Here is a 19,086-nt window from a genome sequence, read left to right as displayed (position 1 = left end):
AAATTTTCTAATAAGCAAATCTTAAGAAGTAAGCTAATGAGATAGAAGCTCCTGCTTCTGATGTACCAGCTCTGGGAAAATAATGAGAAGCAAGTTTCCCTCCCAGTGATAACAGAAGCACCAGGAGATTTAACCCCAGTCATGGGGGGACTGCAACAGTGCGCGTCCTGAGAGCTTAAAAGACCAGAGACCTGACTTAACCCCTTGGCTTGCTCCTTGAATAATCACCAAAGTGAGAGATCCTGGTAGCTGTTCAGCCAAAGTCTGAGAAAGATAACCAATGGCTCATCCCTCCTCAACTTCATGCAATCTGAAGAAGTCTTTCACTTAAAGTTTCTTGTCCTGGTACCAGGGATAGGAGATTGCAGTGGGAGAAGAGGAGTTGGCGCCACTACAATGGTATGCTAATAAATGTTCAACAACCAGCTATCCTAGGGAAATTATATGTGTGTGTGTGTGTGTGTGTACACACATACATGTGTATATATATACACATACACACAGTATGTATATGTATACATATATAAATAACATACAAGTATACATGTTTTTTCCTTAATAAATTTTACTTTATAAAATTTTACTTAAAATTTACTTTATGTATAGCACACAATTAACAGCTAATAGTAGAATGTGCAATACTCTTTATTGTAACTTTCAGATAGCTAATTGATTCTCACAGAAAGCTTTCATAGCTTTTTGTCAGACTTTTATATTCCTAGCTAACCTGTGTAACTGAGAAGTCAGTGTAGTTCCAACATGAATGTTGGCTGATTTTTTCCACTTACATTAATAAGGGAAACATGAAATAACAAAGTCTCATGTTGAAACTTTATCTGTTCATTATTGACAAGCAACTTCTTTGCTATTTTAGATAATACCTTTCAAATACTGGAAGATTATTTGCTCAGATTTTTTTGTGCCCATAATCTAACAGCTATAGACACACTTCTCAATTGGCATCGTTGGCTTTTTCTCTGTCATTTTAGATAATCAAAATAACAATAAATCATGGCCCAATTTGTAGCATTGACTGATTTCCATGGTGTAAATAACTCCCAACATGGCTGGTGTCAAGACAGAGACCACCACGAAGGTCCCGTGTACACACTGAGAAGAGAGAGGCAGTGGTAGCCCAACATTATATATAGTATTTCTACCATGTAGATGCGATAGATTCAAACAACCTCAAGGGAATAGAGAGACATCAAATGCAGTAAGACAATTAAGAAGTAATGAGTTTGGGTATTTATTACCTTTGTTTTTTGTATAACTTATTTAATTGTAAGTTTCTATAATTAAATGTTTAATAATGGCTGTGTCTAACAACTGATTCTTTAAAATCCTGAAAATTTTACAGTCAGCTCTCATGATCTTTTCTGCAGTGCTCCAGCATACCACTGTAATACATTTCCTCATTTGCTCACAGTTTCCAAATAAATAAGCCTCTTTGCTTTGTCAATAGCTTGGTATTATTTTCTCCCAAGAAATGAGGGAGGGAGGATTGGGGTGAACTGCTGCCCCCATCCTGAGCTCCCCTGGACCAGTGAGGGCCTGACACTAGGTGAGCCTTTTACACTTACAGAGAAAGTTTTTGCAAGAGGCTTCCTTTGCTGTGAGTGGGGAGGATTGAAGGCTGTGGGTTCCCGAGAGCCTCCCTTTGCTCTTCCCGCCTGCTTGGCCGCTCGCAGTCTTGAGCATCATTTTCCTCAAGTGTGAGGGGAGATTGAGTGAAAAATGGAGTAGACTACATTACTGCTAGTTTGTAGTGAGTGGGAAAGGGGAGAAAAACGCTCTGCTTACCTCCAATCCTTCCTTGCCTCTATTTTTTCCTTTCCTGTTGTGACCCATCACATTCCTTGATGTCATTCCTGCCATTGTGAGCCGACAGGCCCTCCCTGGCCTGGTGGACAGCCCATAAGTCAGGAGGGGAGGTGGAGCTGTGGAGGTGGGGGGAGTAGTGGTCACACCAACACCTTGAGGTTGGGCTGGGTCTGCGTGGAGCCCCAGAGATGTTCCCCAGCCCATACTTCCCAAGAACCAATGAGTACCATTAGGGGCCTCCCACCAGAGGTCAGGGAACCAGGCCCTGGAGTGGAACTTGGGGTGGAAGATGGCCTTCTTTGTCAACTAATTCATTCTCCAGAATTCAACCTGTTCTCCGACTCAGTGGTGTTTGAAAGCAACTTTATCCAGGTACCCTTGTGCAGCTGAGGGCCAGCTCACCTTCCCTTTCCACAGCCTGTTCCTAGGGATTGGTCCAAAAGCCCTGAGGAGGAGAAAGAAGCCAGTAGAGCCAGAGAAAATGAGAGGGTCTGGATCCCAAGTTCGCATCAGTTTGTGCCTACAGTATCACAGGGCTCCCTGCAGGTCAGATGCTTTTGGGAAATAGAGTTATACCTACAGAAGGAGACAGCAGAGCCCACTCTCCAGGCCAAGTCCATCAGCATTCTCCTGGGGCTGCTGGTCCACACTAATTGGTTAGAGGGGATGAAAGCAGCTGTCAGAATCCCTTCTCTGAAGCCTAACCTCCTTCTTTCTGGGATGGTTTATAAATAGCCTTGCTTGAGAGCAAGATCCCTGCGTAAATCAGCCTTGCCCAGATCCTACCACCCCCAGAAGAGTAGGGATATGACCTATGGAAGTGAGCACTTATGGCCTGGGATGCATGGAGCCACCGTGCTTTATGGAGAGTGGGGGGCGGTCATTTCAATCCGCTGGCATCCTACCGAGGTGCTGCCCACCTCCCTCTAGTGGTCTGGCTGGAAACTGCACACCTGTGCCCCACTGCGGGTATGGCATAACCAGTTAGTCAGCAAGCTGCGTGGCAGGCAAGAGATGCAAAAAGAGATCAGACAGTGTCCCTGGCAGAGAAGCTTATGAATTTGTAGGTTTAAAGGGCATGTTATGAAAGCTCTATGTCAGAGGATTTGGACTAGCTGGTCTCTAAAGCGTGCGCAGAGCATTCCCTACACATCAGCAGTTGTGGAAGGCTTCCCAGAAGACAGGTCTTAAGCCATTCTTTGAGGTATTGCTGAGACTTTGGTAAGTGGAAGAGCAGGGGGACAACCTTCTGGGCAGAGGGACTTCAAGTTCCTGGGTGAAGGCAAGAGGCTGGAACACACAGAGAGGGTCTCCAGTACCAATTGGTGGAGTTGAACAGCGGTAAGAAGTTACAGGAGGTTGGAGGTGGGTACTGGGCTTAATTTGGAGACCCTTTCACAGAGCAGCGAGCTCCTCTCTGATGAGGTCCCCTAGATTTCAGAGAGCTGGTTCACGGCTCCAGGTGCTCCCTGATCCCTGCACTGCCCCAGGGAGCTGCACAGTTGGGCAATCAGCTGGCAGCCTGGGGGCATGCTCAGAGGAGAAGGAGCAGGAACGTGGGAAATCCAGACTCAGGATACAAAATTCTAGTCCTGTCTATTTGAGTATGATGCTTTAACATGTTCCGGTTGGCCTAATATTACAACTGTTTAGATTCTCCGGTTAGATACGAAGTGACTCAGGCAGCAGGAAACTCAGACTGTGCCAGTGAGGGGGGAAGCGTGCATGCTGAAGCTGGCCCAGGCAGAGTTGACTGGAAACGATCTGACCCACATCATCGTGCTGCTCCCTCCCTCCCTTCTCCTCAGCATCACCACCACTATTGTCACCTGTAAACATTTATCTCTTACTTTCAACGTGTGCAGCCCTCTGTGTTTTGGAGTACATAGGAATTTCATTCCACAACGTGGGCTCCAAGAAATGGTATTTCTTTCCCCAAAATCAAAATTCACATTTCTTGGAGCAACATCTACTCAGGCTTGTGGAAACTTACGTTTCAGTCATTCCTGGGGCTTGCCTTCCCCTTGTCCCCAGTTCCACCACTGACTGTAAATGGCCCTAATGATCTTACAAAGTCTAGGACATTGGGAAAAGGCCCTCTGGTCTTGGGAAAATAGGGATCACCCCTCAGATGTTCCTTACTCTGGTCCCTGTGGTTCCTTAAAGGCCACGGTTTTGGTGCTTCTTAGGTGAGACACTGGGACCCAGTGCCAGGCATCCAGTCTCCCTGTCCTGCCAAAGCCCTGGGTGCTGCAAGAGAACAGGCCCTTATTACACTCAAGACCGAGCAATAAGCCATGCCCTCATTCATTTTAGGGGAACCTCCCCAAACCTCCCTCAAGTTGGGCTGCCTGAGTCCTCCCCATTCAACAGCTCTTTTTCCTCACTCTCCTCCCCTTCTGGAACTTTCTTTGCACACTCTCCTTTCCAGACCATTAGAAACCTGTGCTGACTTCTTCTACCCAAGGATGGAGGAATGAAATTTCAATGCCACTCAGCTTTTTCTTACTAGTGCATCATTTTTTTAAAACATTTTTTAAAACTGAAGTATAGTTAATTTACAATGTTGCATGAGTTTCCCTTGTACAGCAAAGTGATTCAGATACATATACATATATATTCTTTTTCAAATTCTTTTCTGTTATAGGTTATTACAAGATATTGAATGTAGTTCCCCGTGCTATACAATAGGTCCTTGTTGTTTGTCTATTTTATATATAGTAGTGTGTATATGTTAATCCCAAACTCCTAATTTATCCCTCCCCACTCCCCATTGCATCCTTTGAAAGTTAGTAAATGCAAAGGACATGAAGAAGGGCAGCACCGTGTTCCTGTTGCCAAAGAACCTGTCTCTTTGGGTAGCCCGGTGCGCCACGAACCTGCAGAAAGCACAGGGGCTTCAAGCCTGTTGCCAAGTTGAGGTGCCATTTTCTAGCACCTGTATCTTTCCACTCCTGTCTTCTGCTTCTTTCTGACCCATGTGCCTGGGGCTGACTTTTAGGTCACTAAGCCAGGGAACTGGATGGATGTCTGTGAAGGGTCTACCACTGTGATCCTGGGGGTGACCTCCTCGGTGCCCTCCTTGCCACTCCCCAACGTCCTCCTGATGGCCAATGTCACCTGGCCCCAGAGTCAGTTGTCCACCTGGAACACACCTGCTAGTGCCCCAGTCATCACCCTCAGCAGGTAAAGAAAGGCTTGAATGAGGGGCCAGAAGGGGTGGGATGAATGACTGCATTCTTTGGCAGCTGGACTTCAGATGAAAAGAAAGGATAGTGTTCTTTAGTGTATAAATTATGTAGAGTTCATTCATTCATTTAACAAATAGTTAGTATCTACATGTACCAAGCACTGTGCTTGGTGCCGTGTAGAGCACCAGTCCCTGTATAGTTTTTGAGGATCTTGGCTTACTTTTGTTTATTTTTATTTTGTCAATATAGACTTAGAGGTTTTCAAAAAAAAAAGATGAGTGATATGAAAGTCAAATAGGATTACGAGGTGTTGAGATTGAAAAAAAAAAACTACTGGCTGTTTAAAAGATCTCCATCTTTCCCCTTATTCTTTCAACACAATTAATCAGGATCTAGGGAGAGGGAAGCCTGGAGATGGAGTCAGAAAACCTTAGTTCCAGTTCCTACCTAAGAAGATCTAAACTTGGGCAAATCACTTACCTTCTCTGAGCCATGGTTTCAAATTCTGGAAAATGGAATTACTACTACTTAGCTTTCCTTCATCAAAGGGTTGTTTTGAGGATTAAATGAGATATTATATGTCAACTATCAGCCATTGTCGTTGATGTGGGCAGATTCCTTAATAACTCAGGCTCTGGAAATCAGAGAAGAGTCCATTTTAGTGATCACTCCCACTCCCAGACCTCAGGCTTTCTCCCTTGGGAGTCCCCCACGCAGAGGTGGGAGCCTAGTGAGGCTGACCCAAGTTCTAGGGAGGCACCAGCATGGTTGATTAAAATCACTGGCACCTCCTGGTTGTGTCCAGGATTCTCCCCCTGAAGTACGTGGAGCTACGAATCTGTGACCGGCTCCAACGCATCCTGAGGGTTAGAACAGTGACTGAAAAGATCTACTACCTGAGGCTCCACGAAAAACACCCAGAGGCCGTGTTTCAGTTCTGGATCCGCTTGGTGAAAATTCTGCAGAGAGGTCTGTCCATCACCACCAAAGACCCGAGAATCCAAATCTCTCACTGCCTGGTGCCCAAGTTGCCCTGCAGCTCCACCGAAACAGTAAGTTTCACCAAGATCTGTAGAGAGTAAGCAAGGAATCAGAGGCATATTGCCTCCTGAGAATTGATGGATATTAGAGCCTAGTGTTGTGGGGGGACAGACTTCTTTTTCAAGGTCAATGATATGCACACACCATATTGGGGTCTACAAACATAAAAAGCAAATCAATTTTGTTTTCCTATAAAAAGAGCCATGAAATAGTTAACTCACTTAAAAATTGTTTTCTGGTTTTTGCTAGGTTTTTTCTTCAGTGTTATAAAGGAATAATACTCACTGAAGAAAATCAGAAAATTACAGAAAAATCACCCCCACTTCTCTCCAGCCCTAAACAATCACTTGGAACATTTTGGCATATTTCCTTCTATTCTTTCATCTTAATTTTTAATTTATATACTTGAAAGCATTAAATATATATACATTTCTGGATGTCGATTTTTTCCATTTAGATTATATCATAAGCATTTTCCCATTTCTTTTAAATACTCTTTATGCACATCATTTTGATAATTTCATGCTATTCAGTTGTATGAATGAATTAAAATTTACATCACCATTCCCCTAATATCAGACACTCAGAGTTGTTGCTAACTTTTCATTATTGTAATTGATGCTGAAACAAGCATTTATGTATTATCCACACTTCTGATTGTTTTCTCAGATTTTTAGAAGCAGAATTCAAAGGGTATGAACATTTTTAAGGTTCCTGATACATATTGCCATATTATTTCTGGAAAGTACCAAATTACACTGTCTCAAATAATATGTCTGCATCACTGTATCCTTATCTCAACTGAGAAGTATGAATTTTAATTTTCTAATACAATAGGTTAAAAAATGGCATATCTTTTGATTTTCAATGAATTTGAACATTGTTACTTTTTTTTTTTGCATTGTCTGTTATGTTCTTTGGCCATTTTTCTATTGGCAGCTTTGCATTTTTCTAAATTGATTTGTAAAACAAAGCTTTTTATACATCAAAAATTTTAAGCCTTTGATGACAATTTTTTGCAAGTATTTTCCCTAAGGATTTATTTTTCCCTTTCAGTTTATTTAAGGGTTTTTTTTTTCTTTTGATACACAGAAGGCTTTCCCAGTACCTGCTTAGAGTAGAAACACAGGAAGGAAAAGCTTAATAGATTGGATTGCCTTAAACCTTCAGATTTCAGAATCTAAGCCCTTTCCTCATCTCATTTAAGTGGTATACTTTAGGTATGTTATCACTGACTTCGAAAGTCAGCTCCTACAGCTCTGCTGCTCTGGTTCATAAGGTTCAGACCTTGTGCTCTGGGCAGAGTAGCCACAGCAGCCCATCAGAGAGAGGGGGTGACTGTGCTAGGAGGGCCCCGTTTTTGGTCTGATGATTCTAGGGCTTAATGTTTAAGGAACAGGTTCCCAGGACTAGGCTGGAAGACTCAAGTGAGTTTCTTCAAAGTTCTGGCCTGAAGAAGCTAAGAACTATCAGAAAGCAGACCTGGTCATCTGACTGTAAATTTCTCCACCCAGTCTGAAAGCAGCCTCCCGTCATTCTCCCAGCCCAGCGAAAGCTCCATGCTGTTGGCAGCCGAACAGACCAGTGACAATTTCTTGAATCTCTCAGGAAGGTCCCAGCTCACAGCAGACAGGTGGGTCCTCCATGCAGGCAGCTCCAGCACCTGTTCCTGCAGAACTGAGCCATGCGGGTGGGCCGGGGCGGGGGTGGTCAGTGACACCCTCTGCCTACCTATCTCAGCTCCTTCTTTTCATTTTAGACTGTTGCATGTGATTTTTCCCCTTAATTTTATTGTTAGCTTGTCCTTGAAAGCAGTGTCTGTGGCTGATTATTTTTTAATTTTGTTTTTTATTGAACTGTAGTTGAAGTGTAGTTTATTGAAGTGTAGTTTATGTTAATTTCAGGTGTACAGCAAAGCGATTCAGTTATACATATACATACATAAATATATATTTTCCAGATTCTTTTCCATTATATGTAATTGTAAGAAATTGAATATAGTTCCCTGTGCTATACAGTAGGTCCTTGTTGTTTATCTATTTTATAGACAGTTGCTGATTAGTCTGAATATTCTGTAGGCAAATCCCAGTGTCCTCATGTGGAAGGTGCTCAATAAAAGGAGTGAGGGATGAATAAATTAATTCAAAGAAGGGTAATAAAGCAGGCTCATGGAGTTGGATACTAATTATCTCCAATCCCAACTCGCAAGGTCCCTTGGGTAAGACAATCTCAAGGCCTCTGTGCCTCACTTACCTGTTCTGTAAAATGAACAGAATAGATAGTAACCCACAAGGGAGACCACTGCTGGCTCCAAAGTTTTACTAATTTACTGTCATTATGTTAGATTCTTTTTGTAACAAGTGATAGAAAACAAAAGCAAGATAGTGCAAATAATACGTTGAACAAGTACAACTTGTAGCGTACATTGAAATGCAATGTTTTCCTTCCCTTTCTAATTTTTTTTCAGTGAGAGATGTCTTCCTCTTGCTCCTGGATAAAAGCTGGTCTTGGGCAGGCCCCATAAGCATAAGGGCTCCCTCTTAGAATATAAAAGATCTTTTGGTCCTTTTAAACTACAAAAACAGCATCCATTCTGAAATTTAACTGTCCAGTGCCTGAAAATTATCAAACTCTGCACTGATCACATCAGCCCCCTTTCACTCAGCCTGGCCTCATATTAAGATGGCCCTTCCTAGTGGAAACTGGGTTGTCACTTCTCTCCTTCTGTTTCCTAATTTTAAAGCTGATTTTTTTCTTTAGGAGCTTCCTTGGGTTCTCTGAAGTCCCCTACATGACACCTCCCCACCCCAATGCAACTCTAGTGATGTTGGGACACCTTCCTACCATCCAGCCTCCACCTGCCTCAGGCCCTGGCTCTGCAGGCACCCATGCCACCCAGGCACTAGCTGTCAGAGTCCCTCACCTTTCAGTGAGTCCTCTCAGGTAGGGTTTACAGTGGCTCCGGGCTGGCTCGCTGTCTGGTACAGCCCACATCTGGTCCTCAGGAGACATCCTCTCAGACTTTGACCGGCCACTGGAGAGAGGGCTGTGCCTCCTGGACACAGAAGCAACTCCTCTCACTCTGTCATCAAAGAAACCTGCTCTCCCATTTCTCCCACCTTCCACGTTTCCTGGGCAGGATTGTGCTCTGGCCTGCTGGGTCTCCCAGCCCCCAGGGGCACTGCTCAGGGCCTCTGGGTGGTTCTAGGAAGGCTCTCTCCTTCATCTGGAGGGGAAAGAGGCAGCTGCTCTACGCAAAGGACTCTCCACACATCCTCTCTCTCAGTGCTTTCGTAGCCTTGCTCTGGGGCAGGTCCCAGCAGTGACCATGCTGGGTCAGTTGCCCCAGGTCATGGTGTGCCTTTATGCGGACTTCCCAGTATTTTTTTTTAACTTCAATTCTAATGTAAAAATTTCTTGTTTGGGTACTTTTACTGTTAGTATATTGGATCATCTTTGCCAGTTATCTGCCACCTTCTCTTTCTTTTTTATTCTTGAAACTCTTCTTCTCCTTTTATCCTTCTATTTCTCTTAAGGAATTATCTGCTTTGCTTTTCTCTTGTGTTCTTTCTGGTTTTAGTCTTCGTTTTGGAAGTAATTGTTCTTCCTTTAGAAATGTCTAATTCTTTTCTCAGTTTTATCACCACATTTGTAAATCTTTTGAGTTCTGGTGTATCATTATTTCATATATTCTGTCATAGTCTTAATTTCTTTTAGACTATTTTGAAATGCTAGGTTGCAGTTTTCATTTGTTTGGCAGACACAGAATGCACTCATTGTAAGGATTTATTATGCTTCATATGCTCTTTCTTTCTTATATAATTGTGGGTGGCATTTGAATATGATCCTCTTCTTTTTTTTAATACGGATTTTTTTTAAAGCAGTGTTTATGTTAATTTTTTCCCATTTTTATTTATTTAATTTTTTTAAGGAGGAGGTAATTTGGTTTATTTATTTTTAGAGGAGGTGTTGAGGATTGAACCCAGGACCTTGGGCATGCTAAGCCTGTGCTCTACCACTTGAACTATATCCTCCCCACGGAATATGATCCTTTTCTAATGTTTATTTTTATGTGAAATGGTTTTCCCGAACTTCTGGAGGGGCAGGTCAAGATAGCTTTCTGGTTGGGCTCTAGAGCTCCCTCTTGTGTCGTTTTTGTGAATTGTTTACAGCCTTGTACCGTATGGGATTCCCATACGGTACAAGGCTGTGTTCTCTTTCCTCTCTTTAGCTGAACTTTCTCTTTCCTTTGCTTTTATTGTTCCCCTCCTACTCAATTTGGATTCCATTTCCAGTGGTTTTTCCTTGCTGCATCCTGCAAGAGAGAGTGTTCTAGCGGTTTTGACAGTTTTTAAGGCACACACTTCCCCAATCTCTTAAGACTGTACCGCTGACCCCTTGCACTCCCAGTTTCCTTCTTCTCAAATTGGCCTGCTGCCTTTTCTACCGAGAACCTGCGGGAGATGTAGCTCTCCTGTTTACAGGTACATCAGATGCCCCGTTGCTTCTCTCTGCTTCCTCTCACACAGATCCTGTGGGCCTGGAACTGTCTGTAGCTGTAATATTTTATCTGAGCTCATCTCAAGCAGGCCTTTATCTATGGGATTCATGTTGGCCTAAACTGGAGGGGCAGGGGTTGACCCCAAAAAACCATCGTAAGTTTGCTTCTGTCGGTTGCCTCAGAGATATTACTGGCTCAGGAGAAATTTTTTAAAATTGTTTTTTAATTTTGTTTTTTTGAGAGGAGGGAGGGAGGGAGGTTGGTTGGTTTATTAATGGAGGTACTGGGGATTGAACCCAGGACCTCATGCATGCTAAGCATGCACTCTCCCAATGAGCTATACCCTCTCCCCCAGGAGAATTTTTTTTATATTAGTTTCTCAGTTCGGAAGTTCTTGGACCATGTGTCATTTCAGACCTCAAGCCAATTTAGGGCAGTCCCAGAGATAAAAATTTTCAGAAGAGATTTTGTTTTGACCTAGAATCCAGGTTGATACAGATGAGCTTGTAGCACTGGATGGATTTCTTTCTGGTATCCCCTTTTGCCAAGAAGGTGGCTGTGAAAGTCCTGGAATTATGCAAATACCTCAGTTAACTCCCCACCTAGCTCAGGTGCAAGACTTTATCTCCTGTGTCACATGGCCATGAAAACCCAAGGCCTGAGTCACCAAGACTGGCCAGTCCTTTGGCCAACCCAACTTCAGCTCACACCTCATTGGTCTTTAACTTTTGGTCCCCGGGAATTTTTTCTTTACCTTTTGTAAGTTTAGCAATGCATTAAAATTATGTTGACTATATTTTATCCAGCATTTCTAGGTTTTTGTGGCAAAGACGTTTTTAGATTATTAGGCCATATGGCCAGTCTCTAGCTAAATAACTCTAAAATTATTTTCACTGGAAAAAACACTCTGTACTTATCTCTGAATAGGGATTTTATTTTCTTTTTTGGTGCTTTTTAATAATTTCTTTTTTCATTTAAAATAAGCCTGTATTTCACCTGAAATCAACATGGAAAAATTTTTAGCCATAGTGTGTTTCTCTTGACACATAAGTGGTTGTGATTTTTTTAAAGTTATTGTTTTAGAGAACTGTTGAGGTTTTCTTTGCACTTGTGCTGACGCCTGGCTGGTTATAGTGGGCATTGGATCCCAGTGGGTTCAGGTCTTGCCTTTGAATCATAAGACGTTAGGTTCTCAACATAGAAAAGCAATACTTACGGTTTGGAGGGGTATCTGTTTCACTTCAGCAGAGAGGCCTTCACTCCAGCCTCCCTCCTGCTTGGTTTTCTCTGCTTAACTTGCTCTTAGATGCCTTGTGCCACATACGTATGTTGTCACTGCCAGTGATTTCCTCATTCACAACTGTGCTCAAAGCACTCGTGCTGGACAAGACATACTTAAAAGATAGTTTTTAAATTAGATTCTTAACAATGCTTTCTTTTTCTTCTGTTGCTTTCCATGACTCCGAAATTCTCGGGCTACTCCAGAAACACCAACACTGACATTAAAATAGACAATCTCAACAGCTGTGACAAGACACCCTCGCCAGTGGCATCTGCAGTCCGTTCAAACATACCCATGAGAGCCGCCTTGAGCCACAGCCTTTGGGAACAAGAAAACTCCAACGAGCACTTCCTGCAGGGTCCTGTAGCCAGTTCCCTAGGAGAGAACTTTCTGGGACCCTGACACCTAGCCAAACAGGGTGATCTTCCTTGGCTTCATTCAGTGCACTTGCTACAACCTTCTCTAATGCTGTTTTCCTATTGTGGCCCAAATGAGCATGGGGGAGGTAAGATGGTGTTTATAACAAGGTGCTTCTGTTCTTCCACCAATAAACCTCCAAGTGAGTCCCTAATTGTTGTGGGTTGTGCTGTGGAAGGGGTGGGGGGCGGGAAGGGGAGGGCCCAGGCGGGGGGAGGACTGATTAGGAGCAGGAGCTCACTCCTTTGGGAAATAAGTGGGGAAAACATTCTGTCTGCTCAGCTGAAATGCTGAAGCAGCCAAGTGAAGCCAAGAAAGCCAGTCTAGAGGAAACAGCCTGGGGAAAAAGCCAACTTTCTCTTTCAAAGAGAGGAGAAAACAGTCAGGGCTGCTACAAGTGAAAGAAATCCTGAGAACGATGGCGACCAACTGAGAGATGCCTTTGAGTTGCCCCACTTACCTCAAGCAAGAAACTGAGTCTTCCCGGCCCCATTCCCTGTGTTAATGTAAAGCTGTGAAGTTTTACATAGTTTATTCTAAACTGGTCTTATCCCCGCTAAAGTCTCCAGTCAAGCACGCTGGCTTGCACAAAGAAGGAAAGGAATTTCTGTCACACCCAGCCCTCCCATCCCTGCTATTCAAAGGCCAAATCTAGATGAAAAAAGAATGTGGCAACTGGTGGTATGGGATTGTCACTCACGTGTACTCGGGATAGTCCATTTGTAAATACTTTGCATTTTTTAAAGTGTCTCCACATCTACAATCTCATGTAATTCTCATAATTGTATGAGATCGCTGTTATTTTGACTATACTTCACAGATGAGAAAAGTAAAGCCCAGAGCAGCTTGGCATGAGCTTTGGACAGCTTGTGATTCTCAAAGTCCAGGGGGCAATAAGGCCAATGACCTCTGGGGCTCCTCTTACAAGCGTCAGTCCCCACTGTGCCCACTTCTGTCATCACTGGGACCTTAGGTTGCAGACTAAGCCCAGTCTAGTTGCTAAACGAGGGGCTCGGTCCACCCCCAAGACCCGGATTCTTGCCTATGTAAGCAGAGCGAACCACCACCAGCAGGTGGCGCCACACCGCAGCTGGGACCCCGGTGGTTGGATTTGCATCCCTCAGCGCCTTGGCTGAGCAGGCTAACCCCAGGCATTTTATTAACTTCAGAATAACGACACTCCACCTCTATTGACTATTTGGGACCTCATTTATCAATCTATAAATGGTGCAGTTTTACTGTCTTTGAGTAGCCAATACAATACACCCGTAAGCGTCTTTTTTTTTTTGTTAACTACTGCATTCTGAGTACAAGCTTCTGATTAGACTTCATTATGACTTCAAATAGAGTCATACTCAAGCATTTACATATTGAAATATATATTTTTACTCTAGGTTTTTTTCCTTTTATGTTATATTGAGCTAGCATTTCGACTTTTAAAAACTATATGTGTATATATTGACATTTATATATGGTTTAATCATTGAATTGTATTTCAGAATAGCAGAAGAGGTATTACAAAATATTTGCCATGAGAAGGGGACTTGGGTCTGACAAGGCTGACAGCCACTGTATGGGAGGGAGTACTGACCTCTTCCTAGGTATTGCATGGTTGACTTTGATGATACTTGGACAGACAGCAACTTTTAGCCCACTTTGCTATCTCCACTTCCTTCTACTCCCACCTCATACCGGGGCTGCTACTGGAAGCTCCTTTGCTCTGCCAGCCCCACACTTTCTCCTTAGCTCTCAGGGAAGCGAGTCCCTGAAAGCATCACTTGTCCCTTGGTATAATCCCGGGAGTGCCATCGCCCCCTCCTCAGTCTCTCTCCAGCCCCTTCCCAGCCCCTCAGCTACCTCCTGCCTGTTCTGCTCTCACTCCAACTCACTTCTCACCTCCAATCTCTTCTGCACTGTCTGTCCAAGTGAGAATCTGGGCTGTGTTCTCTCTTCAGAAGGCTTTTTAAAAGTCCTTTTCTCTAGTTGGAGATGTATCCTGTTCTCATGGAATAACCTTTGTCAGTTCAGCCTGGAGAGCTGAAAAATGGTGAGCCCAGCTGAGCTTTTCTACCTCTGCAGAGACGGTGCTGTGATCAACAAGGGCTTCCACTCTTGAGCATTTTTCTTACTGTTGTTTTCCCTGAACTGATTACTCACTCCCTCAGGCTGCACCTCTCTTATTGGGGGTGGTGGGTAATTTGTGAGAACACACACAATCACATTAACTTGCTTTCTTTATTATCAGGTCATACCCAAATGTTCTGTTTTCCCCATCCTTTGGACACCGCTTAACCTCTTTCCTGGTTAGATTGTCACTAGTTAAAATTTTGCTACTAAAATATACATATTATGTATTTACTGCGGAGGTCAGAGGGAGTTATTCTGTGATATGGCTTCTTTTTAGGGGCTTCTGATAATCCACAGGTATCTTTCATCCTTAAATAATAAAGAATAGGACTGTCCAGTCTTAGGTGGGCTCATGGCCACCCAGCTTCCCTTGTACCAGGGTGTGGCCATGTGACTGAATTTCAACCGATAGGATGTGAGCAAAAGTGATTATGCCATTTCCAGGTCATGCCCTTAAAAGGAATGAGTGTACACTCCCCTTCCCTTTTCCCCTTCTCACTGGTAAGGGTGCAAACTTATGATGGCAGGAGCTGGAGCAGCCACCTTAGAACCCAGAGGTGGAAGTCACATGTTGAGAATGGAAGAGCTACTCTACCAGCTATGGACTGCTTCCCTTTGGACTACTATGTAAGAGAGAATCAAAATTCTGTTTTGTTTAAGTCACTGGATTTGGGGATCTTTTAACTACTTGGATTATACTCTAAATAGTACAGCTTCGTGTCACCACCTTTACCCAGGAAGGAATCTACACCTCCTTGTTACTTGTACTCATTTGTTTTCTTATTTCAAATTTTTGCTTTATGTTCTCCTTTTTAAAAATTAAACTGTTAGCCAGTGGTTCCTCTAATTTTTCTTTTTCAAAGAACCAGCTTATAGCTTTTTTTATTCTAGAGTGCTTAGAGTTTTAGGGTTATTTTTGCTACCTTTACACTTAAATTAATTTCTAGCCATTTATGGAATTATTGGGTCACATCCTATCCTCCTCAACATTCTTTCTACATTATTCCATCGTCTTATGCCATCTAGAATGGCTGAAAAGAAGTCTGAGGTCAGTCTTATTTGATTCCTCTTGGTAGACTGTCTGCTTCTTCTCCTTGTTTTAGTGAATGCTTTTGTTATCCTGAAGATTTAGGAATTTCACAAGAGCTTTCTGATCCAATGGTTTCTTTACTCAATTTGCCTGGAATAGAGAAAATCCTGTTCATTTGCCAAATGGAGTCTTTTGTTTCAGAAATGGCTTTTTCTTTTACGTTTTTGACTGTGTTTTCATTTCCATTTGTTCTCTCCTCATCAGGGACTCTAGCTGTATGTTGGATCAACATCAATGTCTTACGTAGCTATCATTTTCTTTCCAATCACTTCATCTCTTTGCCCTTCTTTTCTTGCGTTCTGTGTGATATTCTCAAATCTATGATCTGTGGCACTGACTCAGTTTTCTGTCATGTCAACTCCACTTCTTGTGGCTTCTAATATAACTTCCAGTTATTTATTGGGTTGTTCTTCTATGCCTTTCCTTACCTTTTCAAGTCTTCATCTAATTTTGGTACCTCTGATTTTTTGTTTCATAAGGTGACCTACTGTATTCAATTTTCTTGAGAGTGCAGAAAAGGTTCTTTCAAAGAATGTTTTCTATTTTCTGGAATCATTTTTCTTCTGATATTTACTCTTTATATGTATTTTTCTACTGACATTCTTTGGGAGCGGAGAGTAGTATCTTACATAGATCCCATGGTAGCTCTTTCCTAAGAAATAGTGACTCCTTCGTGAATCCATCTGCCCTTGAGCTATGACTTCTATTTTGTAGGAAATATAGTAGCTAGAGAAGCAAACTAAACACAAGGCAACAACTAGACAAATCCAGAAAGTGGGACATTCAGTAGGATAACTGACTCAATTGCATCCACTAGTAAGTCTCGTAAAAAAGGGACTGCATGAGATTAAAATACAATTAAAGGGCACTGAGGTCCCGGATTGGATGCTGATTTGGATAAACCAGCTGTAAGAATAATTGTTGTTATTTGGAGAAATTTTAATATGGTCTGGAAATTAAATGAGATGAAATGAAAGTACCAAACCACAAAGGCAGAGAGTGTTGACTAAATAAAACAGAGTATAAAAAGGCTGTAAAACAACTTTTAGAGTACAAGCTCATTTTAGTACACACACATGTACCTGTTACAGTGATGTTTTCTGGGAGGCAGGAATATGCTATCTGTTTTTAAACCTGTCTGTAATTCCTAATATTCTACAAAGCACAGGTACTGCATATGTAATACAGGTTTTTTTAAAAAAAATAGTGACACATATTTAAATGGGAAAGATTTACCGTGAAGATAATAAAGCTTAAGCTTCAGGGTCCCTTAATCACATGTGCCCTTCCTTCCTCCAAGGCCATGGGAGGACCTCTAGTAATTTTGTATTGTACTTCTGTAGATTTTTTAATTTTATTTTTTATGTTCTGGCATGTTTTTATTGTGGTAAAAGATACATACTGTAAAATTTACTATTTTAACATTTTTATGTTTACAAATCAGTGGCATTACATACATTCACATCGTTACGCAAACATCACCACCACTCATCTCCAAGACTTGGTCCTCTTTCCAAACTGAAACTTTGTACCCATTAAACAGTAACTCCCAACTCACTCCTCCCTCCAATCTTTTTGTTTTTGTTTTGGTTTTGGTTTTTTCATTGTTGTTGTGATCCCTGAAAGTATCATAAACAGTTATGACAGCAAATACCCAGGTTTAGCAGGACATAGATTTAACAGTGGGCTCTAGTCTGATATGGTAAATCCCTTTACCATTTTTTTTTGGAGGAGGGTAGGAGATAATTAGGTTTATTTATTTATTTATATTATTGGGTTTATTTTAGTGGAGGTACTGAGGATTGAACCCAGGATCTCATGCATGCTAAGCACACACTCTACCACTATACTACACACTCTACTACACACTCTACTCCCTCCCCCTTCCCAGCCTTTTTATTTTTAAGAATCTCCAGAATTGTATAAGCTTTAAATCCCATAAAACCTGGGCCCAATACCACCTGATAACCAGATCCTGAAGCTCTGAAATGATACCAAACACTGCCAAAGTGACTTTAGCCTTAAACTGAAGGACAATAACATAGCGGAAGACATTCTCACCAATGTGCCCATCAGTAGATGTGCAAAAGTCAACAACTGTGGCAGCATTAGTACCACTGTATCACAGAAAAACAAAATCAATGAGTTTCTCATATTTTTGGTATACATACTTATACGACTTTTTCCAGAAGTTACATGTTCCTCATTCTTAAGATCCCAATTTATTGTAAATTAACCCTATTTTCTTCATTGCTTAGAATTATGGTAAACAGTACCATCATTTTCTATAAAATCAGTCCAGAAGAGTAAATAGTTTTATATAGTTCTGTCAGCTAGTTTTAAGTCTGGCTCAAAAAGCACAGAAAACCCTTATTTCTCTCATACTTAAAAGAAGTCTGGAGGTACAGATTTCAGATCTAGTATGATAATTTTATGATCATCAAGGAACTGGAGTCCTTTTATCTTGCTATACTACCATCCTTAACGTGCCACTTCTTGGCCCAAAAGGGCTGCTCAAGCTCCAGCCATCTATTCTGTATTCCAGCCAAAAGGAAAAAAATAAGGAGTGAAAAAGAGTATGTCCCCTTCCCACAATGATTCCTCACAGAAATTTTACCCAACACTTGAGCTTACTTTTTTTTTTTTTTTTTTTTTTTTTGCCTGAACATTGTCCTAACATTGCCTTACCTAGCTGTAAGGGAGGCTAGGAAATGTAATCCTTCTTCCAGCAACTTGTGCCCAACTGAAAACCAGACATTCTATTACTAAAGGAATAGGGAAAATGGATATTGGGATAGGCAACTAAGTATCTGTTAAACGGTTTTTTTTAAAAGATTCAGTGTGCTAGTTTTTGAGCTTTGATGGGGGCAGGTAGGAAGGAGTAGAATCTTAAAGCCCCATTTTATCATTGCTTAGCATTTTGTTTAGAGCTAAAAGCTTGCCTCCTCACATTTAGCCATCTAGACTGGTGCTAAACCCATCCTCTACACACCACAGAAATGAGCTCAACAGGCTTGTATGGAAAAGAGAAAAAGTCATCTTTCAAATTGAAGGAAACTTTTGAATGTCTCAATGGCCAATTATATCCAAACCATGTATCCAAACCAATCAGCTTTACTCTTGCAGGGAAGCTTTAGCTGTGAAAAGCATCATATCAGTGTATTAATTGCCATCACTTTTATACTGTGTGCTGTTTCCAGGGAAATGTTAAGCCACAGGACTCGGTCTCTGACCACATCCTTAGAATGTGACTATAGAGGACATTTTCCCCACATGGTAAACAAAAGAAAACTGAGTGCAGAACAAGGGAGCTGATAGAGCAGGGGAGTAATGGAAATGACCAGAAGGGGGGCGGCTGATAGAATCATGACCTTTCAACCTTTCTCCCTGACTTGATAATGAAATACAAAAATAAACTTCCATGCTTGTTCTTTGCATATGCTGGTTGTCAAACTGCTTTTCTAAATTGATTGTATTTGACCTTGAGGGTTAATATACCATGATGGCTAATAAATTCCAGAATTTTGTCCAAACTAGAATATGATTTCTCCCTGAAATAGACTTGAATTGTGGTCAGCCTGCTTGGTTCTTTGCCTCTGATCTAGCCGCCCCG

At 42.0% G+C, this 19,086-nt stretch overlaps 1 protein-coding gene across 1 annotated transcript; it reads left to right on the top strand.

Moving 5' to 3' along the window:
* The first annotated feature begins 1,953 nt into the window (after positions 1-1,953).
* Positions 1,954-12,406, top strand: GARIN1A (golgi associated RAB2 interactor 1A). Its single transcript, XM_010975634.2, has 5 exons — positions 1,954-2,196; positions 4,826-5,010; positions 5,821-6,067; positions 7,571-7,689; positions 12,043-12,406. Exons 1-5 carry the CDS (start codon positions 2,044-2,046, stop codon positions 12,239-12,241), a joined length of 903 nt encoding a protein of 300 aa, XP_010973936.1. The 5' UTR covers positions 1,954-2,043; the 3' UTR covers positions 12,242-12,406.
* The last annotated feature ends 6,680 nt before the right edge of the window (positions 12,407-19,086 follow it).

The sequence above is a fragment of the Camelus dromedarius genome, chromosome 7 (assembly GCF_036321535.1).
Source record: "Camelus dromedarius isolate mCamDro1 chromosome 7, mCamDro1.pat, whole genome shotgun sequence".
Classification (NCBI taxonomy): Eukaryota; Metazoa; Chordata; class Mammalia; order Artiodactyla; family Camelidae; genus Camelus; species Camelus dromedarius.
Note: the sequence above shows the minus strand (reverse complement) of the source record. Positions and strands in the feature narration are given on the sequence as shown.

Bases quoted from the DNA above. Each gene is read 5' to 3' on its own strand.
- GARIN1A (XM_010975634.2), top strand. From the start codon at position 2,044: ATGAGTACCATTAGGGGCCTCCCACCAGAGGTCAGGGAACCAGGCCCT. The intron at 2,197-4,825 runs GTACCCTTGTGC...GCTGACTTTTAG, and splicing joins TTGAAAGCAACTTTATCCAG to GTCACTAAGCCAGGGAACTG. The intron at 6,068-7,570 runs GTAAGTTTCACC...TTCTCCACCCAG, and splicing joins CCTGCAGCTCCACCGAAACA to TCTGAAAGCAGCCTCCCGTC.